Raw genomic sequence first — 22,074 nt, forward strand, 5'->3', positions numbered from 1 at the left:
ATGTGCTGCCTCTGAATCTTCCCTTGGTTCAAGCAATACCTACCGACCCTTCTCGGACTTCCTGTCTGAAAACGGCTACGGTGGGTAGTAGCAGGAGTAACAGCAGCAGCAGTCTGATCACGCGCAATAGTTAACGACCAGCACAATAAACTTAGTTAGTCCCTTACCAAACGCAGTACGCAGTCTCTAAGCAACAAGCACTCAGGATCCATCCGCCAACCCGGCCCTATCCGCCCTACCCCCAACGCTCAGCAAAAGACTGAATAATCCCCTCCCTACTCTCCTCATACACCTTAACCTCCACCCTCCCATTCCTATCCAGAAGCGTATTCGCCTGCACAAACATACCCTGCGGCTCCGGATGCGCAACCACAATTTGTCTCCACTCCTCATAGATGCCGTCGACCGTGCTGAGCGGCTCGTACAACGCCTCGCGGGATGGGATGTCAGCTGTGCAGCGCCAAATATGGATTTTGGTTAGCAGTCGGCCGAGAGAAGGCTTTCCGTGGGAGAGGATCTTGGCTCGGTTGATGTGGATGCGGAGGGTTTTCTCAGCCAGGTTGCGGTGGATGGTTATTAGGTCGGCGGCGTCGAGGAGGAGGTGCTTGAGTATCGCGAAGGCGGCCTTGGTGAGAACGCGGGTATCAGTATGGTGACTGGAACATGAACCATCTAGGGGTTTTTTTCTGAGACTTACCCTTCGGTGAGGCTGACCCCAAGATTGACCGTCTTTCTCGTAGAACTGAAGGCCGAGAACACCCTCAACGGCAATGAATAGATAGGTGTAGTAAATGACTAATAATGAGTGAGCCTTGCTGAGCTGGCACATCGCACGCGGGGTTCCCGAACTTACAGTCATCAGCGGTAGGCGTGCTGCTTTTATTATAACCGAAGAGCTCAAGCAGCTCCCTGTTGTCCGCGAGAAAGTACGCGGCAAGGTTTGCTCGACACTCTTCAATCGTGTTTGCTAACCGTCCCCCGAGGCCTGGCTAGGTCTCTCCAAAACGATACCAGCTCTTGACAGGCTCCCCAGTCAGTGGGTTAATCGGGGGGTTCTGCTTGTCAAAGTTATATTCTCCCGGAGATGTCTCGCTCAGTAGCTTTCCTTTCCCATGGCCGAGGAGCTCGTGGATGGCGTTCATCACGAAGCAGACAAGGAGAATCGTCTGTGATCCAGACCTTCAAAGCCTCCCGATACGCGTCCAAGCTTCCCGTTTGGAAGGACTCGATCAGATGGCGGATAAAACTGGCTTGCTTGTCATTGAGTGCGTACTTGGCCGCTTCTTCCAGCGCTGAGACGATGCTGAGCATTTCTTGATGATGGTCCCCGCGAACAAGGCGGACTTTGGCGTCGAGACCCGGAGCATCAAGTTCCCGCGGTGAGTTGTCCTTCTCGGTGGAAGCCTGTAAAATTTCATAGACTACTTCTGACCCTTTCCCCGTGCTTGTGAAGCCGTGTGTTCTGAGGTTCGATGGAGTGTCCTTCCAACACCTTGGTGACCTTGCTCAGCTCTTCCTTTGTAACCTTATCTCCGAGATAGTAACCTGACTAGGTGCGGTTGCTCGGATAACCAATTGAGTATGGTGGGATACTGAACATAGGCTCGATGATCTCATCTAGAACGGCGGTAGCTTTGGATGACGGAGAAGCCAGCTTCCGGAGTGAGTCCTTGGAAATAGCTAGAATGAACTTTTGGTCACCAGACCCCTAGTTGAACTTGGTGTTAGAAACCCAGTACCTAGCAAGCCGAGGACAGGTTGGCCGGAATGTGCGAGGCAACATACATAAAAGTTAACCTATATTACAAAAGAACTGGGCAGAGTAGTCGAGGAATCCGTCGAGCTCCTGTGCTGACACACCCGTTTGGTTGGCAAGCTGTTTCCACTGGCCTTGACAAGCACGGTAGAGGGAGAGGATAACGTTCGCGATGGCAGGGCCCTCTTCCGAGACTTGTCTCATGAGGATCTTGCCATCATTCCATGCTGCCTTGGACAGATGATGGGCGTAGAGCTTTTCGCGCGCAGTCAAGCCGTCAAACAACGGTTTGATCGCCAGCTGGTGGATGATGGGTTTCGGGTTGCCGGTGGCCATCGTGATACTGTAACCTCCTTTCCACGGGTTAGAGGTGCCGGTTTGCGTGGTCGGTCGAGGGTCTCACCAGAAAGTTCTGTCCGGCTAGGTGTTAGGTGCCAAGATCTGAACAGCCCCCGCATTGGCTGTGAATGTTCCAAGTTGGTTGGCTGTTGGTCGATGGTGCAGGAGCGGCGGGCGGGTTCCCGGGGGGGGGGGGGGGGTGTGGGCAAACATCCCACCCTTGCCACTCCGGCGGTTGGGAAGGGCCCTAGGCAGGGAGCGTCAACCTGCGTGGTAGTCACACGCGGCGGTCCAGATAGACAACAATAATTATCCAATTGTTATCCTCCTTGACTACCTAATGGATAACATCCAAAACATGATTCCCCCGGGGCATATAATTTCTGAAACACGCCCTACTTGCAACGTACAGTCGGAACTAATTACCGAAGTAATGACCTAGATGCTGAAATACAGCTGTGCTATGCTCACCAGCAGCTGCAAAAACCCGATGGTCACGCTCAGCCCCCCAACCCAGATCACAGCCCAGAACGTGTACCACTGCATGGGATTTCTCCGATCTCTCCAGAGGTCCTTCACACGACTCGGCCGTTGCCGAAGGCTGAATTGCTGGAGCGTCAAGAGCCGGTGGCCGAATACGGGAAAGTCGTCCCGCATAGAATAGGTATCGGATTCCCGCAAGTCGTCCCGAGGGCCCAGCGCAGAAGGCGGAAACAGATGGCCGGGAATTCGAGTTTTCTTACCTCCTGCAGCGGAGGTAGAAAACGCAGAACTTCTGAGGGGTATCGTGCAGAGCGTGATCAGGAGGGGATCGACTGCCAATGTTCCTAGGTGTGGTGTATTAGGAGCTTGGTTCGGGGTCAATGATTCGGCGCAAAGCTTCCGGGAACTGGCAGACTACCCACAGAGTAGCCTGTATGATAGGAGGATCTCTCGGTGGACCATCAGGTTGTGGCAGCGTGGCTTGTTCAAAGCACACTCGTTACAAGCTCCCGCGTTAAAAGCTCGCTGATCATCATAATGCGATGGAAGCACTTGTGTCGTGATTCTAGCGATGCCGACCTAGTCAATTCCTTGTGGCCCCTAATGTTAGAGAAGCAAAGACCAATAGCGAGACGAGATCTTACTGCTCCATGGACACTAATTGACCGCCACCAAGGATGGCGGCGGCACAATAGGAAGGGAAACGGAAGACAGAAAGCTTGCGCTTTTGCCTGTCAAATATCAAGTGTGATGATATGTCGTCCACCCATTCCAGTTTAACTCTCCCGAGAGTGGCCAGAGAAAAGTAGTTGACGCTTGACTCGTAGAGGACATCCTCATGTATTTGGTCATGACCCACACAGCTTGTTGAGCTGTTGAATGGTAAAGTGCCGAACATCTCAGAAAGCGGTCCCTGGAACTTGCCCTCATGTTCCGTGCATGTTTGTGACGATATTTGAACCCTAACAGAAAATGTTCTCCAGGCCGGAAGGGCCAGTTGAATCGGTTCGTACACTGGTTCCATGAGCGCCGACGCCCAGCAGACCACCGAAAATATAGCCCACATGACTCGTTTCTTTTCTTCAGACGTGATAGGCGGGGGCCAAGCATGGCATTTATGGTGGTAGATCTCAACAAGGTGTTGGTAAGCCCATTCTACGCTGCATCCGCCACGATTTTCGGAACTGAAAACCCAGTGAACGGCGTAAAACCAATCCCAGCATCCCTCCGGGCTCGCCGGTGTTGGTTGTCTCAGGATCTTCCAAACAATGCGAAAGTCGTCTTCCATGAAGATCGCGAGAGATTTCTCAACATGGTCGCAAAATACAGAAAGTCCGGGCCATTCCGTGACTGCGCCCTGGTCGAGTCCGAACAACAGGCAGGCGGCTTCTGTTTGGAGGGTTGTCTTGTTAGGAGTCGCTGCGTTAGCCAGAAGCAGAACGAGCTACGCCACAGCTTGGAACTAATCTCACCATCCTACTTCCCGTGTTCTAAGTTACGGAAAACCATTTCATTGGAAAGGTAGGTCGCTGATCAACAGTCAGAATAACCAGGTTCCGAACTAAATGTACTCAAGCATGTAATTCATTGAAGCACACATACGTAGGCGGTTGATACACTTCTGAGCTATGAGAGCAACCAGCTTGGGTTGCGGCGGCCCAAGTGATCCTCCAGTCCACCATCATCTCCAAGCAGGGCACTTTCAAGTTGCCGCTCCGGGTCATTGTTCGATCTAGGATCGTAGATATCCTCTAGGGTATAGACAGGCATCTGACGCGGCCGAAATTTATACTCGTACCTAAGGAACAAGAAAGGATACGGTATGCTAGGCGGACAGGAGTCTTCGGTTCTCCAAGAGATGTACTTGGATATAAGGCGGTTAGGAATATTTAACTAGGTTGCTTTGGAAAGCTATTGGAAGCCCCGCCCCTTTAAACAGGAGGCAATGGAAAGTCAGAGAAAGCCCAAGTGTGGCGGAGTCTGTGGTACCTAACGCAGAGCCGGCAACCGCTTGTGCAGATCGCTTTGTTTAACAGCCAGCATCTCCCAGAGTACAGTCCTGTACATGTACATGCGGTTCAAGGTCATGTGGACCGAGGTTTCAAGTCGAAGGTACAGCATATGTACTCCTGGGCACACCGTAAGTCGCCGATAAACAGCAAGCTGCTGCAAGCAGTTCGGGCGCTAGAGGCCAACCTGCATTCACAACGCCAGAGAGCCTTCTTTTTGTGGTCATGCAGTCCCGCCACCTCAACACACTGCATCCATTGAAATCCATTTGAGCATACTACCTAATCTCAGCCCATGCCCTTGGCTAGGAATGAGTCACGAAGCCTAACTCGGTCAGGGGTTCTGGAATCTGCACGTTCGTTGACCGTATGCCAATCACAGCAGTTCCGACCGGCAACCTTCCATAACCCGGGTAACGGACACAAAAGAACCGAGCATTGATCACCTCCGTTCCTTCCAAGTGCATAATGCATTTCGATATCCGTAAGTGCTTCAAGATACTCACCGTTTCCTGGCCCGCCATTCACAAAAGGAATTTTTCTCGAGTCACCGGGCTGCTACCATTAAGCGATGCGAGAGCTCCGGATCTTGGGGGCTCCACGATCTCTACGAGATTCATGGGATCAAGTTGTGAGAATCTCTCCAGGAATACGGTTGTGTGTGTGTACCCAGCAAGCCCATGATGGCGTTGTAGGTTGTCTTAATTACCTACCTCACCTAATTATAGGACATCTCACTATATTCATGACCTTTTCGAGACCAAACTCCAGTCGAGGTTCGACCCAGCAGTTTTCTGACCAGGACTCACACTTCCTTGAGCAGGCAGACGTGTTTGAGAAGCTCAACAATATCATCAACCCTGTGATAGCATCGTAGTTCAGATCGGCTACTCTATACGGTCTTGGTGGTGTCAGCAAGAGCACCGGCGTCGCTACTAACTTCAAAGGGAGGTTTGATGAGGGTATCTACAGCATGGGGTTCTACGCCAAAGCTACCAGGAACCATTCCCTGGATTTGAGCCTGCCAAGAACAGGTTCTGGCCCCGTAATGTTTCCTCTTCATCACGACGACGAAAATATTCCAGAAACAGGATTAAAGTCTTCCATGGTAATTTCCGAGAGGTTGTACGGAAGGCTAGGTGGGCATGGTTTGGCGATAATTCACATAATTAGCTAACATGATCCGCTCGGGAGCATGGTGTTGTGTAAGAATTCACCCGCATCTATCCCAGGAGCCCTCAAAGATCGCACACAGGCGAGTTGACGACTTGTTAGACGGTTCGTTTGAAAGCTCAGACCGACACCTCGGCAGACTCTTGGGCATCATGTCGTTCCTCATGCCGGACATAATCCCCTCAGAAGTTTTAACAGTGACCAAGATCGGCCGATAATACCTCTTTGGGGACCCGCTAATTTGCGAAGTTGTGCTGAGGTAGGTAATTAAGTATAGTCTAACAGGTTAGAAATTCATCCAAGACACTAAGAGCTACAGTTTTTCAGAAATGTTTGAGAACTTGATGGCGCTCTCGCTAGTCACTCGACACCGAAACCCGCGTACCTTGTCTGTTCATCAAATTATGGAGACTAAGTTCAGATAATTATTTCTCTAGCTCGGAACAACGACAGAAGGGCCCCAACGACACGACCGCACCCCCTATTCATTATTTTACACAGAAGATGAGGACAGCGGCCAGGTTTACGATATTTAGCGGACTTGCACCGTGATATCCTCTTCATGCATTATAGATATCTTGAGGACTGCTTCAAGGAGGAGAAGATCTCTAGACCTTTTGAGCCGTCGTGGAAGCTCCGCTCACTCCTCGCAAACTCTCAGAAGTAACCCAAGTTCCGGTAATAACCGGCTTGCAATGAGAAGGGTGCGGCGGGTTACGTCAGTTGATGCTTCTATCGGATACTACCCTGTACTCACCACGGCAGACGATGAACCCGAGAAGATGGGCGTCATACCCACCATAATCTCCCACCAGGCCAACATTGTCGACGCTCATGGGGAGTCAAGGCCACTCGCTAAACCTGAATGCGTGGAATTAATCTCCGTCTGCTGGAGAACCCCCGCAAGGCGAACCTACTCGCATCCATTGAGAACAGGCTAGGTTTCAGCTACACTTCCGCCAATGACTATTTCAAGTCCGTGGAGTAGCTGCGCAACCCTGCGACCGCTGGATAGCGACACTCAAGAGTCATGGGTGGCCGGGTGTGTGGCGCACGATTATGGAAAGTGACACCCCCAGTAATTAGCATGGTATATCTGAACGACGTTGCTGGTGCTAAGGACATCGTCCCGCACTCCATCACCGAGCTGGAGTCTCACAATCCACGCAATTGGGCTTGGGTCATTGCGGAGGAAAATATCAGCTTGTACTTTTCCTTGATCTGGTCGCGTCCCGTAAACCGTAACACGACTTAACCTGGAAACGGCCAATGTGACCTTCATGCAAGCACATAACAGCTGGCTCAAGGGTGACCAAACCCATCCGCAGCCGGTTCAGTACAGGGTGGACATAAAGCTTCCAAGCAATATGCCTTTCACGGCACTGGGTTATATAAGCCAACAGGCTACTCTCTACTGGGTAGTGTAGCCCTCCAAGATAAACCGAGGGAAAGAAGCTCAAGCAGCAGGCACACATACATTCCTCAAGTTAGAATAATACCCCTATCTGCCCAAAGTAAGCAAAAATACAACCACAACACCCCAAACCCCTTACCCTCCTCCATCCCAGCACTCACTCACCCTGCTTCAAATATCCCAAATTCACCGGTGTCAACGCCTTTCCCCCCTTCAACACCGCCAAAATATTCCTCATACTCAACTCCTCAAACCCAATATGCGTCTCGACCGTCCCGCCCGCATTATGACACGTCAACATCACCCTCCCAGGACCCGGCCCTGACGCCCCGCGCCCCGTGGTTGGCGATGACGGTACTAAAAGCGCTCGTGCCATCTCCACCAACCTCGCATTGACCCGCGGCTCGTCAGCATGCACATCCAACGCAGCAGCACTCAACGTTCCATTATCCAACGCGTCAGCCAGCGCCTCCTCATCAACCAGCGAGCCACGCGCGACGTTGACAAACCGCGTGCCGCGCTGGAACGCCGCCAGTGTGCTGGCTGTGATGAGCGGTTTCCCGTCGGGCGAAGCCGGCGTGGCGAGGACGACACAGTCCGACGCGGCAAGTAAGGAAGTGAGCGTTGGGTGGAAGGTGGCGGAGAGAGAGGTTTCGAGGTCGACTGGTTTGCGCTCGACGTCGTAGTAGGCGATGCGCATGCCGAAGGCGGGATGGCCGAGTTTGGCGGCGATTTGTTGGCCGATGTTGCCGAAGCCGATTAAGCCGAGGACGTGGCCGCGTGGGTTGTGGGAGACGGCGGTTGCGCGGGCGTGGCAGGTTTGGAAAGCTTCGGCGCTAGTAGAAGGGGTGTTGGGGTCTGAGGAGGTGGGAGAGAAGACCGCGGCGGAGATGCACCAGGGGAGGTGTCGGAAGGTCGAAATGATCATAGCGACGGCAAAGTCGGCGACGGCCTCCGCAGCTGCGAGGCCCGAGTTACAGTAGATGATGCCTGGAACCATGTTAGCCATGCATGTGCCCCTGGAATACGAAGTTATGAGCGCAACCAGGGATACTTACCTTTCTCCCCCAATAACTTGGTATCGGCCCAGTCAAATCCCGCGCCGGCACTCGCAAACACCTTCACGGTGTCCGGCAACAGATCAATCAGCTCGGCATCCCACCGGCCCATCTCGCCGCCCGTGCCCCAAAACGGCCGGAAGATGGCACTGAAATCGCCCCATCTCCGCTCCTTCAACGCGCGTATGAACTCGGGCCGGTCGCGCTCGGCGGCACTCGGCCGGACCACTTCGAACGCGGTGCTGAACTCGGCGTAGGTTTTGGGGTTGTACTTGATCTCGTCGCCGATGTGGAGGACAATAGGCCGTTTGGGCGGAGCGGCCGCATTTCCCCCCGAAGAGGTTCGGAGGTGCGCCGGGAGAAACTTGCTCGCGTCTGGGATCAGACTGGGCAGCGCTGGTTCGGGGGAAAGAGAGCGCACTGGCGTGCCCGGAGGCATCGGCGTGTTCGTCGGCTCGGCCATGGCTGGCGGAGTCGGTCGTGAGGCAGTAGGAGGGTCGCTCGCTGGGTATCAAGGGGAGTGGGGAGGACCTGATGATGGTGTTTTGTTGCTTTGGGGGTAAGCTGCGCGAGGGAACTCTTGTTCGGGAACGTGCAATGGCGACAAACAATGTGACCAAATCCGCGCAGGAAATTCCACTATATTTTCTTCCTTTCTCTTCTATGTTTTCCGTCTGTTGCTATCACGGTCCGGGAAATATGATTGCGACGCGGGACCGGGGGGTAACTGTCGCAATGACCCTGACCCCGCTGTGCGAGCCGCGATAAGCTGTGTTGCCGCGAGCCTGCCCACAAGGCCCGGGACGGTGAGTGTCAGCCAACCGGGTGAACATGCCGATCGCGGCGAGCCGGGGGAGGCTTGATGGTCCGCGTGCCCAGGAGCCATCGTCTTGTTCGCCGGTTGGGCTGGGGGCAAAGAGCGGTCACGGTAGCGTGGAAAGGAACATGGAAAGGCGAGGCGGATTCGGGTTCCAGTCCGTGACACAACCCAAAGACTGGACGGGAGCCCGGAGTCCCGGACGGTTGACAGTGGGAGAATGGTTCAGGTGCTCAAGTGTCCTAACCACAGGGGTTCGGGCCGCGGGTCGGGCGCTAGTGCGGGGTTCTAAGCCGTCGCGTCGCTCCTTCCATTTCCATTTTTCTTCCCCGCAGCGGCGTCATCGAAGGCCTCATCCGAAGAGTTTCAGGCACCCCACTTACCCCAACGGAAGCCGAAAATAGATGTTTTCAGTTGCTCTTTTTGCCTCGGCGGCTGATGCGGAGATATCTACTTGGAACTCAAGATTCTTTTGGCTACAACTTGATCCATTTCACTTGTTATCAACTACAACACGGTCCAGAGGCTGGTCCTGAATCTTAACCGAGTAATTATACAGCCCACGGAACCCTCCTCCCGATATTAACCCCCCCTGACGATCTTTCCAGACCTCACTTCCGCTTCCCATCCTCGTCCTCCTCCACCTCCCTCAAAACCCTCGCACACCACAACGAGCCCCCCAAAAAGCCCAAATTCCCAAAAAAGTCCACCACCATCAACCCACTAACCATCCCCGCCTTCGGCCCAACACCACTAAACCAGAAATTCCACGCCAGGTACGGCACCATAGCCAGCCCAAACGCAGTAAAACTAAATGCCGTCATCTGCGACGTGCCCAACACCAGGCCGCACGTCATCGCCTGGGCGCCGAAACACCTCGCGAAGAGATCAGTGGTGGGGTTGTTGGCTGCTAGGGCGACGTAGGGCGGGGTGAAGCCGAGGGCGATGACCGAGGCTGGGTGGAGGAGGCACCTGTTTATGGAGATAAGTTAGTATGACGTACTGGTTCCGGCGCCCTTGAACGGGACGAGAGACAAGGAAGGGCCTTACCATGCGCCAAGGCCGCCGTAGGCCACTGCCATGGCCATTTGCACACGACGGACCGTCTGGAGTCTTTGTGGGGTCGTCATGATTGATCTGATGTTCCTGATCATAGCGTCGAGACGGTGATTATGAGCTAAGAGGGAGTCTTCAAGCCGAACGTGAGTTGGATGGTGTCCTGTCAAGCAACGTCTGAGATGCTATATATTCAGCCCATCCCTGGGATTCCCGAACGCCGAGCTAAGTTCCTAAATTACCCGACCCAAGTGAATCCAACTCAAATCACAGGGTATTATTCCAAAAACACATCCAAAACCTCAAGCCCCTAGCACCACCGGTCCGAAATCATCAAAAGCCGCTGTTGCTGGCCCCTCCCAGATACTGTTTGTCCCGATCGTTTTCCGCACAGCCAGTAGATACACCTCGGTGGCCGCCATGACAATTCTCACCAGATCGACGTTCCCCTTGATGGCCGGTTCTTGTACCCCAGGGGGGGGCGGGATCGGGGCAACCTCATCAGCGAAGGAGAAAATGTTCGCAGTTTCTTCTCCCTTCCACGCCGCCGAAATGGATTTCTCCACCATCCCTGTCACCCACTTGCCGTCCTGATCCGCCTGCGTCACCCACTCGGCCAACGACTCCGCCGCTTCCCCCATCAGCTTCGCGCTACACTTCCCCAGCCACTTGGTGTTGATAGCCGCGACCGCAAACACCGCCTCTCTCGACGGTTGCTCGTTCGGTGTTGGGCTCACCACTCGCGCGATCCGGCCACACACACACCTAGCCAGGTCATTACACCCCCCGTGGCACACGCGAAGCGTCTCGATGACCACCGCATCGGATAGGGAACCTTGGTAATGCCCCGACTTCCCGTCCCCACCGTATACGGCATTCGCAAAAGGGCCAACGATTTTAACCATCTTTTTCTGTGGCGTGGCCGGCCTCTCGCTTTGTCCTGACCTTTTCGGCTCTCTCACTACCCCAGGGTCTTCAGCCTGCCCATCCTCGTCGCCAACCTTCCTAACGTCCATGCCCATCCCATTTTCATTCCCATCACGACCATCGACATCACCAGTTGCAGCAGGTGTGGTGACATCGACTTCCCATTCCGCTTGTAGCCCCAGCGCCGGCCAAAAATCCGGTAGGTCCAGCCGAACCGACCTTCCGCCGGGGGACAGGTCGCCAATAAGCAAACGCATCTTTACCGTCCGATCCTTCTGCTCCTCTCGGCTCTGCCATTCGCGAAAGCAGGCCAGACAGGAGCAGCCGCAGATGCCGGCACCGAGCGGACCGAGGAACAGGCTTACTTCTTCAGAAGTCCAGGCCGGACCAGAGGGGCGTTGTTTGGAATTAGTTGAAATTTGGGGCGCAGAAGAGTGTAGGGCATACGCGAGGCTTTGAAAGGTGGGAGTGGACAAGATGTTTGCGTAGTGACCGAGGGAGACGTCGATCTGCGCATCGAATTCCGTCCGAGGGCGGGAGAGAAGATTGGCGATGGCCTTGCGGGAACTGACGACGGACGGAAGGGTGGCCCCGTCGATCGGGGCTAGCCGAGCAGAGCGCTTGTGGAGGTGATTTTGCACCGCCATGATGCACTGGAGGTAGCGAGACGTTTTATCGGGCACATCCATTGTAATGCTCGGCCGGATGTTCTCCCTCCCCGAGCGGTAGTACGCGATGCGCCCCAAAATCAGGTGCTGCGACGTCGTGAGCATCTCGCCACAGCGCGCGCGGGCCAAAACTCCCGGTTCCGTCGAGGCCTGCATCCCACCCAAGGCCGCCAGCAGCCGTAAGTCGGCCATGGAGGTCTCGATCGTAGCGCCGTACACATCCACGGGTATCATCGTCGCCAGCCGCCACTCCCACCGGACGTTGGCGTGTCCCCACCACGCATCCTGATAGTTGATCAAAAACTGGCACCACGCGGCAGACTCGAGCCCCGGCGCATTAGAGATGGTCTGGGGCGCGCCGACGGCCTTGTACCGGATCGCGTGCTTCCAGGCAAACGTCAAGGGTGTCATCAGGCCCCCAGCAATCTCGGCCGCGATGTCTCCAGCGTCCTCCGCCTCGCCCCCGCACCCTCCCGAACAAACACACCCGCAACAAAACGCCGGAGGGAAACAAAAGCACATCGCGATCGCGGAAAGCACCAATCCTATCGGCGTCCAGATCGCGGCACCCACGCCCAGAACGATCGTCGGAATCCACGATACCCTCCTCCGCGCCTTCAGCAACTGCTTGTCCGTCGCTCTAGCCACCCGCACCTTCCCGTAATCCTTATACCCGTTCACGTCCTTGTCGAAATTCTTCCCTGGCGCAAAGTTCGCCCATTTCCCTTCCTGTCCCTCCTCCATCATCGGCATCTCCATCGCCCCATCCGACGCGGATGCTGCTGATAATGATGATGACGAATGCCCCCCACGTAACCCGGGCAGGGTCAACACCGGCATGCGATATTGCGGGTTCCACGATAACGATGAGACGTGGAACCAGAAGCCGGCCGTGAGGTTGAACACGCCAGTCACGCGCGGGCTGCACCGGCTGCTGACCTGGACGTATTGAGAAAGGGCGGCGACCGTTTGGACAACCGCGAAGATGAGTGCCGCGATGGCGGCCACGAAGGCCGCGATGGCGACGATAAGGTTGGGGTCTTCGAGCGCCATGGTGGTATGGTTTGGTCTTGGCGGGTATTTCGGGGACGCGATGAAAGAATTGACTAGACCGAAGTTGCCATCTCCTGTCAGGCAAACAAGTGTCAAATACTGTCAAAAGATATTCCAAGACTCCAAGAACCGAGTCTCGGCAATGGTTGGAGGGGTCTCCCCATTTTTCTTTTGTCGGGGTCGACGTTAATTGTCTGGAGCATGCAAGGCATTGTGGCACCTGCGGCGGAGATGCATGCTTGTTTTGGGATCTCCAATGCAGCTGAGCCGAACAAGTATGGATTGGAGGGCACGGGGCTGAGCCTCCCATCAGCCCAAGGCTTGGTTGGGCGCAACAACTCCTTCGGCTAGCAGTAAAGCGCCCAAGAAGGGGACAGTTCGGCCGATCCGACGAATCAGGAAGATGGTGAGGTGGCAGAACAACTTGAAGATGGGCGAATGGGTGGACAAGCCATGGCTGAATTATTTCCGAACGGCTGTGCCCGTCTTGTCTGTCCGCCCGACTGTCCTGCACCGTTGCGGGCCGCAGCGGCAAAGCTCATTTGTTGCTGATCAGACCCGGGCAGAGAGGGAAGTGAAGGCGATTGGTTGTTTCTTGAAGAATTGTAACTGGTGGTGCGCGCGCCCGAGACAAAAACTCCATGACGGACGCGTGAAAGAGTGCCAATTCATCATGGCGCTGTGAAAGAAAAAAAAAAAGAAGAAAAAAAACACCAAAACCATACCACCGCAATGTCCAACTACAGCTATTAATTACCACCTTGGCCCCTAGTTTTGGTGATGCTGCAGGTAATAACAAGAGATAATTCTGTGGCAAGCGGCAGACTTGCTTGTGAATGCTAATCTTTAAATCTGAAAAACGAATGTAAATTTGTCAGTTGGGAAACACCTGGTCACTCGTAGCCGTACTTGCCTGTTTAATAATCCCAACGATGAAAATAGGAGCTGCGAATATGCCACCATGTGCAAGTACGACTTACCACACTCACTCTGTCACAATATGCGCAAATCCAGGGCTCTGCAAACCTCGACGAGTTTACATAGGTACGTTGTTAAGCGTCACGGTGTTGTTACTGCACACTTTATTCGCATGTTAATAATTAAGTAACTCATCAACACCCGCATCCGCCATGGCGCAAGAGCGCCGCCGTTCATCCGCCGCCGATGCAGACTGCAGCCACCTCCGGTACCGCATAAATTATCTGGAAACCAACCACATCTATATCCACGACGCCGTCGATGTTCTTCCGTTACCCGTTGAAGATCATGCCAACACCCACATCTGGATTGATGTCAGGGAAAGTCCCCAGGACCCCGATCCCGATTATTTGCTCGCCTTCGACCGATTCAAGAAGCTCGAGAGCGATTGTAATGAGGACGACGTTAAGTTGGCGCTGCGGGGTGGCGTCTTTCCGCACCGTAACGACCAAGCCTACGGCCATCGCGTTGGTCTGGCCACCACCGGCGGGACGACGGTCTATCCACATCTTGTGCCAGAGGATGACGAGAGCCCGTTCAAGATCACGCCGCCAAAATGCGACCTGATGTACGGCTACACCGCCACGATTGGGAACCCATTCACACAACGGCAGTTCGTCGCGCAAATGCCTGAGTACCCAGACCACCCGGACCACCCTGTATTTGCCGCCGCGACGCCGGACGGGGATTTGCGGTTCCCCTTTTTAGTCGTGCAGTTCAAAGTGATGCCGGTCGGTGCCCGAGGCCCCCGCGATGATTTATGGGTGGCCGCGAACGAGTGCGCTGTGCTGGCAGCATCATGTCTGACGGCGATCAAGGCGTTAAATCACTCGCATTGCAAATATCGGAGGACAGAGGTGAAGGATGTGGAGGAGATAGTCTATGCCATCACTGTGGACAACCATATTGCGCGGCTGTATGTCGCGTGGATCAATGATAACAACCCGTGGCCGGATTCGATGGACCTGGCAAGGATCGGCGAATTTGTGCTCAACCGGCCGGAGGACTTTAAATACTTTCGGATGGCTGTGCATAATATTTTGGAGTGGGGGAAAGGGGACCGGTTGGATCATATCAAGGTGATGTTGGATGCAATCGCGGAGGTGATGCAGAATTAATTAGAGGGGTTCGGAATTCGGATGGCGGACACACATCCTAACGACACGAATGTCTCCAAAGTATGATAGCGCGAACACTGGTCGGGAAAGCAGAACTGAGAAATAGATTTGAGTTCACCCACCTGGTCCAGCTCCGCGACGTCCCGATATTACTGGGAGCTGTGCAAACACCCACTGTGACGAAGTGCGCTTCGATCATATCATCCGATGTTGATGCCCTGGACACAGGTGACAGCTGGGAAAATATCTCGGCTTCAATCATCAGCGTCTTGTATGGTGGGTGCACACCGAAACTAGTAGGAGTGTAGCCTCGGTCAGAAGCTGAGAAAAGTCAAGAAACTCGAGAAAAGTAAATCGTAATTCGTCAGGTCATGACCGAATCTAGCGATGCGTTGACAAAGCGGAGTCGCAGACCTGAGAGGCAGAAGCAGCAAGACCAAGTGCCATGATCACGTGCAAGCATCTGCAAAATTGCAGGCGCTTACACGTGACCCCACCAGGGTATAAATTGCCGCCTGCGCTGCCCAAACTTCCTCCTCTTCTCTTTTTCTTCTTCATACTTACCTTGGTTGATTGCGGGGAGATCAAGAAAACCCTGCCATATGACGGAGAGCCTGCATTGCACATCGTGGTGCTAGCCGTTATGAATTGTCCTTCGGGGCCGTTCCGGCCGTAATTTTTGCTGTCTACCAAACATCTTTTTCGCTGTGCACGTCGCGATTCGCGGCGTCGTGGGGAAGAAGTCTTGTTTTGACTCGCTTTCAAGCTTTGCGATTTTCAACGTCGCCCACCGCTCCCATCGCGGCTAAGAGTCTGAGATCTCCGTAATGTATCTTGTTGCAGTCGGTAATAAGATTTCCACTCCAATGACGGAGACACGATCGTCATCAAAAAGACGATGGCTTCGGGCGTCGTTAAAAAAATGGGACGGGTTTTGTTTTCCCAACTCTCGCCACACGGCGCTGTATGCGCTCCATCTTTGACGTTCATTCCACTTGACTACGGGAAACGTCTCTTGGGGCTAATATCGTTCCTGCGCCGTCGCCACAGGCAGAGGCGTGATTTTGACCAGGACCGTTTAAGACAGGTGATGCTCATCCGTGGTGTTTGTCCGTCACTGACCGATGACAAACGAAATAATCCGACCATTTCCGATTCCTCGACGTTCTTCCTTAACGATTACATCTTCTCTGCCCCCCAGCTCTAAATCAACAAGTTAATTATTCGTACGTTCTTTCCTTCAACTTGGCGCGGGGGAAATGGCAGGATTGTGCGAGGCGGGCACCCAACTTGCGAGTAACCAAAGTCCGGCGCTGGCCCAATTAAGAATGACAAGCAAACAACACATAATTACTCCAGTCCCATTCAACCCGTCTCGATCGGGTGTTGTTCAACTTCTTGATTACAATCTTGCCAATCGGCGTGTGTTCTGGTGCTTCCTGCGCCCCGAGTTCATCCTTCTGAATTTTCTGATTGTTTTTTGGCCCTAGCATTCCCGCTCGTAGATACCGGCTTCCCGTCCCTGCCGGTCATAGAACCTTGAAATTCGAGGGATTGGAACTTGTAGGCGATTTCCTGAGGTTTTTCTGGGATGTTCGCAGGGAATCCGGTTACTTGCTGTTAAGTTCAGATCCTTAAATAGTGAGTTCCATCCAGCAGTAGCGTGGTATTGTTTCGTTTGATAGACATCGCACCTAATTACAGAACGAATCTTCTGAGATATTTAAGACGTCGGAGAGGCTTAATTACAAACTCAAAGCTGTTACTACAGAGTGTATTTAATAGCTTCTGGCGATGATTTTGCTTGCAAGAAACCGCTTTATAACGCTCCAAGAATAATAAAACCTAGATAACGTTATGTGGAAAGTGATTTGAACACTACAGAACGGGGCGCTAGTTCGGCGTTCTAAATATTCGTCGTTCCATTCTTCCATTCTCCTCGTATGAATTATAATATCCTAGCTGATTCTGGTGTCAAATCCTGACTTACGTTGACCCTAATTGGACTTTCTAATGTCGATGTTTTCGGATGTGGTAGAACTTGCTATGTGGGGATCATCAATTTCGTGCGCTGGTGTTGATAAACCCCTTCTGCGCTATGGAACACCACAGTCTAGCTCTTGGGAGCTTGGCTCAGTTGGAAGAGCGCAGGTCTCATAAATTTGTATGATTCGGTGTCAAACCGGAGTAATCCTGAGGTCGTGAGTTCGAGCCTCACAGTTCCCATTTACTTTTGCTCTTCTGATCCACATTTTGGCTGTGGTTGTGATCTGCGTCAGGGGCAGTTGTCTTGTATCGTTTGACGACATGTCGAGTGTCTGGGTTACCGGATGCGTGGATTCCGCTATTGACCACCACACTCGTTTAGGGCCGTTCTCATGTTGTGAGTTTCATTTGGGTAATCAAGCAGATTCCATCAGGAGAAAGATAGTTAGTGAATTAAAATCTGCAAATATCACAGAGAAGGTATCAAACAAATGTCAGCTAAGGCATCCTATCGATGAATTTAAAAAGCAGACCAATCCCGAATCCAATCAGCCATCCCCGAAGTCCCAACCTCAAGCCGTCTTCTCCGGTACATGGACACCCTTGATGCTATGACTCGGGCTAGCCGACACGCCCGTCATGGACCCCTCGATATGGCGAGCAATCTCGACATAGTCATAAGCGAACTCCCCTAGCTGACCATCATCGAGGCCAATATCCTCCTCCTCTGCGCTCACACGCAGCGACAGGCCAGGAATGAGATTCATGATGAACAGGATGACGCAGGTCAGAACAAAGGAATACGAGAAGCCGGCCACACTGTCCGCGAGCTGGTAGCCGAGCTGGACGTAGTTTTGGTTGACCCAGCCGCCGGGAATTTTGGTGGACCCGTCGAGATGGGCGATGTAATTGCTGAATTAATGCGTTAGCTTTTTTGTCGAACATCGTCTTTGAGGAGCAGAGAAACGGGATAGGGCGCAACTTACGCAGCAAAAAGACCGGTCAGAAGGTTACCCGCGATACCACCCACGGCATGCTCAGCAAACACATCGAGAGCATCGTCAACGCCGAGGACAAACTTGAGCTTCGTCGCAAAGTTGCACACGATGCCGCCTACAACACCAAAGATGACAGCCGACCAGGGCGGCACGAACCCAGCAGCGGGCGTGATGGCGACCAGACCCGAAATGACACCACTGCAGAAACCAACAGTGCTCCACTTCTTCTCGAGCCGGTAGTCCAGCAGACACCAGGTGAAACCACCCACACACGCCGCAATGTGTGTGACCACGCATGCCATGACAGCACGCATGTTGGAAGCCAGCGCACTGCCGCCGTTGAACCCGAACCAGCCGACCCAGAGGAATACGGTGCCGAGAACAACATGGGTGACGTTGTGTGGACGGTAAGGCAGGCCGTTAACCTTCGTGTAGCCAGTGCGTTTGCCGAGCATGAGCGAGTAGGCGAGAGCGGCAGCGCCGGAGCTGATGTGAACGGGAGTGCCACCGGCAAAGTCGAGACCACCCATCTTGAAGGACCAGCCGTTCGCGTTCCAGGTCCAGTACGCAATCGGGTCGTACACGATCGTGGCCCAGACGAAGATAAAGACCAGGCAGGGGAGCATGCGGCCGCGGTCTGCAGCAGCGCCGATGGCAAGGGCAGGGCTATAAGACGTGTCATGTTAGCGAGGAAGTGCCATGCATGGATGGGATGTGTGGATGTGACAGTGTAACGTACGTGATGGCTGCGAACATGCCTTGGTAGAGGCAGAACAGGATATCCGGGAGCTTGGTGCTGCCGACACTGGGTTGTCCGAGCACCTTCATCAGGCCGAAGTTGGAGAGATCGCCGATGTATGCGCTGCCAGTATGCGAGAAGGTGAGCGAGTAACCCCAGAAGAACCACTGGAAACCGACGACTGCGATGGACATCATCGACAGCCAGATCAGCGCCAGCGCCGACTTGCGCCGCGCAAGGCCACTGTAGAAGAACCCGACGCCTGGGACCATTAGGAGGACGAGCGCAGACGAGGTCATGATCCAGGCGAAGTCGCCGGCCTGAGAAGTGTCTCATCAGCACAAGCACTCCATCTTCCCGGTAATCATCTGTTCCTTACGCTGTAGTAAATGTTGAGGTCGTCATTGAACGAGTCGCCGCCGGGGTCGGCGACACCCGATACCCCGTCGTACGCTACGGGTGTTGAGGCTGACATGGCGGACGTTTGGTCAACGCCGTGGACGATTCAGGAGCTGGTTTCCGGTCAGAGTTGCCGGGTGTTTGGCCGCGCGACGGGGTCTTTGGGAAAAGAAGAGTCGAACTACCTCTCCCACACGAAGAAGGGACCGGGAGGGTCAAATAGGCTCCCGGCTCCCAGCCCATCGGTCCCGATCTATCCCAATATCCACCACCCATGCGCGTTTCATTCAAGCGAACGCGGCGCGCGCAAGCTAACAGATTTCCGAGTTCGCTGCCTCCCTGTCCTTGCTCCCATGTTCCCCTCGTTGGCCATGCTGCGGACTGATAAGACCATCTCCCAATATCGGCTCCTCAAACCAATTCGGGACAGCCTTCTTGCTTGCTTGGGGGAATCGGCATCAAACGGGTTGTGTGGGCCGCTGATAAGGGCGCTCCCGTCGGCCAATGAGTGAGTGGGGGTCAGTAATGGGCGTTCCCCGGGTTTCACGGCCCAAAATGACGTTTATCCCACCACTCGTCCGCCCAACACCCAAAAGAATCCTGGCAAAGGTAACTCCAACGCGTGGTTGAGATGGAAGAACGTGGGTTTCCACGTTCTAAGATCTCGCAGGGGATGTGGAGGCCACATGGTTCGTCGAAAAAGGTGAAGATGGGGGGTCTCGCACGGTCGCACCCTAGGTGTCCATGTTTTGAGGCTGACATGTGTGCCCAAGCTCTTTACGGATATCAGTACCCCGTCTCCTTTTGTGGTTCACTCGAAGGCTCTCAACCACGTATTTCTAGCCTCTGAAGAACCAAACGTGATGAGAAGTGCCGTCGTGATGAGATAATTAGAGGTGTCGCTCTCTCCTGACAACCTCTAGGCTCAAGCCCAAGACCCCGGGTTGGGGGCGCTTTTAGCAGGCCCATTTGTCTTTTGGCGAATCATCAGGTCGCAATCGCTCAGCTCTGATAAGCGGTGATGTGAGAAGCCGTGGCATGGGGATCCTGTTTCTCCTCTCTCGTAAACTCCCGACAGAGCAAAAAAAAGTGAAGGGCGCCGGACGCACCCTGTACTAATGTATGTAGCTACATATCTGCTTGTCAATACCAGGTACTTTGGATTTGCGACATCCGGATATTGTTAGGGCTGTAATGTCTCACATGGCAAACTCGGCACCACAGAAGCCAAGGCGATCCGGGCCATTGTCATGTCTCCACTTCCATGAGGTGTGCCAGGTTCTTGAATATCACCACCCCAACACCTACCTGCATGGAACAACCCCCAACTCCGGGCATCCGTCCCTTATGCAGGGCCAACTACCGCCTGGTGCTGGAAAGATCTGACGGAAGATAACTTTTTTGCTTACATTTCTCATCGCCAACGCGCTAGATTTCTCTTAGCTGCGGCGCGTCGACAGCTTTGGCGAAATTCCGATTCCAGTGGGCGCTGCCCGCCTTATCAGTGGGCACAGCCAACGCGCCCCCTTGTTATCTCTTGGCACGCGCCACAAGCTCTCACCCAAATCTCAGGTGGGTGGAAAGATTCGGGGTGGAACTTTTTGTGGGAGACGGGAGATGCTGAGGGTTATCGATAACCGCTGCATCTCCAGAAGGTTCAAATAACCGATCAAATCCTCGCCGGGTGGGAGCGTAGACCGGACCTTCCGTTGTGTCGAGCTTCCGGGAGGCAACGACCAGACCTGGGCGGCTAGGCACCTGGTGCTAAATTAGGTACCTTAAGTTGGCAGCGACATCCCTCCCCCAACACACCCGAAACCTTGGGAGAGCCGCAGTGAGACTGAAATCACCTGGGGACGAAGTAAAGCCAGAACAGCGGATATATTATGCGACGGAGACCCTCAGCTTTTATCACATGTTCCTGTCCGATCATCTCCGACTTCTGTCTGAAACGTTCTGTCGGAAAGCTTACCCCATCGCAGCAGAAGCCCAAGCTACCCCACCTGCCGAATCGGGCAACCGAACAAACAAGGACGGCTCCGCTGGAGTTGAAATATTCAGCCAAAACCGCTAGAATGGGCAAGCTTGCGATGACATGACTTGGTCTGGCGATGCGATGTTGGTTTTAGCACTTAAGCTTGCACGACCAGGCCCCCTACAGAAGTATAACTTTCTGTAGGGTGTTAGTCTTGCTAGTTGAGAAGCACCTAAAAGATGTGTCTGAGCTCGCCACTGATGGTTGCAATGACGCTACTCATGAATTAGTTGAGGCCTGCCACACAACTCGCACCCCAAAAGGTTTGTAGGACGGCTTGAAACTTGAGTTTTGGAACGGTAGGGTCTTATATCCATGCCATTTTTCGTCTTCTTCTGTGACAGGAACATATAACTTGCATAAGATCGCGTGCATACAGGGCACTTAATGATTGACAGGAGGCAGGCCACAGTTGATCGGTAAGGCGTACTTTGGGCATTGCCAAGCAGCTCACGACACGTGGGTGGACCGTGGAGGAGTGCCGCCTGGTCAACAAAGCAGCCACACTGGTACCACATGGACTCACTCACATGAGCATATTTTGGTGTGATCAGCCACACCTTTGTTCACCACATATCTAGGTACACAACCCCTCAAACCCCTCGCTAGGCTCACGGACTGTGAGCCCGGCTGCAGGCAAGCTCCGCAACATCCACTTGAGCAACAGCGACCGTGCAGATTCGCGAGTAACTTGATTCTGCTGTTTTTTGTTTTGATTTCCAAGGAAGCTGCTTCTGGTATGAGCGCCTGCCTTTGGTACGACATTGAAGCACAACAAGCTTCCGCTTTTTGGCCAAAGACAGGATTTGGATCTCACATTGGGGTCCCCATGATCAGTCCCCTTCCATCTCCATACGAAGGCTCACCAGCCGGCCCGAACGAAGTCCGCTTCTTACTTTAACGTCCTCCTCATCTTGTCACGCCCTTCTTTTGTTGACCCTCATATCGCTTTTCTGTATTGTTACGTTTCTAGGTCCTATCATCTCCCGTCATCAACGAGTCATAGGCAGACCTTGGCTGCTCAACTTTGACCCCCATCACGGAAGCACGGTCCTAAGATCCATGTGC

General features: G+C 53.7%; 6 protein-coding genes and 1 non-coding gene across 7 annotated transcripts; 2 read left to right on the forward strand and 5 right to left on the reverse strand.

Moving 5' to 3' along the window:
- Positions 1 to 235: 235 nt before the first annotated feature.
- On the reverse strand, positions 236 to 2,092 carry C8A04DRAFT_31211 (peptidase family M49-domain-containing protein; the record flags this gene model as incomplete). The annotated part of the gene is made up of 4 exons (XM_062781672.1): positions 236 to 625; positions 698 to 795; positions 854 to 985; positions 1,807 to 2,092. 4 exons carry the CDS (start codon positions 2,090 to 2,092, stop codon positions 236 to 238), a joined length of 906 nt encoding a protein of 301 aa, XP_062634605.1.
- Positions 2,093 to 7,331: 5,239 nt separating this feature from the next.
- On the reverse strand, positions 7,332 to 8,695 carry C8A04DRAFT_14248 (D-isomer specific 2-hydroxyacid dehydrogenase; the record flags this gene model as incomplete). The annotated part of the gene is made up of 2 exons (XM_062778022.1): positions 7,332 to 8,164; positions 8,233 to 8,695. The coding sequence occupies 2 exons, from the start codon at positions 8,693 to 8,695 to the stop codon at positions 7,332 to 7,334; spliced, it is 1,296 nt and encodes a 431-aa protein (XP_062634606.1).
- Positions 8,696 to 9,660: 965 nt separating this feature from the next.
- Positions 9,661 to 10,179, reverse strand: C8A04DRAFT_31213 (uncharacterized protein; the record flags this gene model as incomplete). The annotated part of the gene is made up of 2 exons (XM_062781673.1): positions 9,661 to 10,021; positions 10,100 to 10,179. The coding sequence occupies 2 exons, from the start codon at positions 10,177 to 10,179 to the stop codon at positions 9,661 to 9,663; spliced, it is 441 nt and encodes a 146-aa protein (XP_062634607.1).
- Positions 10,180 to 10,407: 228 nt separating this feature from the next.
- Positions 10,408 to 12,753, reverse strand: C8A04DRAFT_14241 (uncharacterized protein; the record flags this gene model as incomplete). Its single annotated transcript, XM_062778020.1, has 3 exons — positions 10,408 to 10,554; positions 10,603 to 11,034; positions 11,158 to 12,753. 3 exons carry the CDS (start codon positions 12,751 to 12,753, stop codon positions 10,408 to 10,410), a joined length of 2,175 nt encoding a protein of 724 aa, XP_062634608.1.
- A 1,130-nt stretch (positions 12,754 to 13,883) lies between these two features.
- Positions 13,884 to 14,849, forward strand: C8A04DRAFT_31215 (uncharacterized protein; the record flags this gene model as incomplete). Its single annotated transcript, XM_062781674.1, has 1 exon — positions 13,884 to 14,849. One exon carries the CDS (start codon positions 13,884 to 13,886, stop codon positions 14,847 to 14,849), a length of 966 nt encoding a protein of 321 aa, XP_062634609.1.
- Positions 14,850 to 16,971: 2,122 nt separating this feature from the next.
- C8A04DRAFT_t113 lies at positions 16,972 to 17,075 on the forward strand. The gene has a single exon. It is a non-coding gene; the product is annotated as a tRNA-Met (tRNA).
- Positions 17,076 to 17,407: 332 nt separating this feature from the next.
- C8A04DRAFT_31216 (ammonium transporter AmtB-like domain-containing protein) lies at positions 17,408 to 19,047 on the reverse strand (the record flags this gene model as incomplete). The annotated part of the gene is made up of 4 exons (XM_062781675.1): positions 17,408 to 17,747; positions 17,822 to 18,499; positions 18,573 to 18,892; positions 18,952 to 19,047. The coding sequence occupies 4 exons, from the start codon at positions 19,045 to 19,047 to the stop codon at positions 17,408 to 17,410; spliced, it is 1,434 nt and encodes a 477-aa protein (XP_062634610.1).
- Between the last annotated feature and the right edge of the window lie 3,027 nt (positions 19,048 to 22,074).

This window comes from Dichotomopilus funicola (assembly GCF_033296635.1).
Source record: "Dichotomopilus funicola strain CBS 141.50 unplaced genomic scaffold C8A04scaffold_62, whole genome shotgun sequence".
In the NCBI taxonomy this organism is placed as follows: domain Eukaryota; kingdom Fungi; phylum Ascomycota; class Sordariomycetes; order Sordariales; family Chaetomiaceae; genus Dichotomopilus; species Dichotomopilus funicola.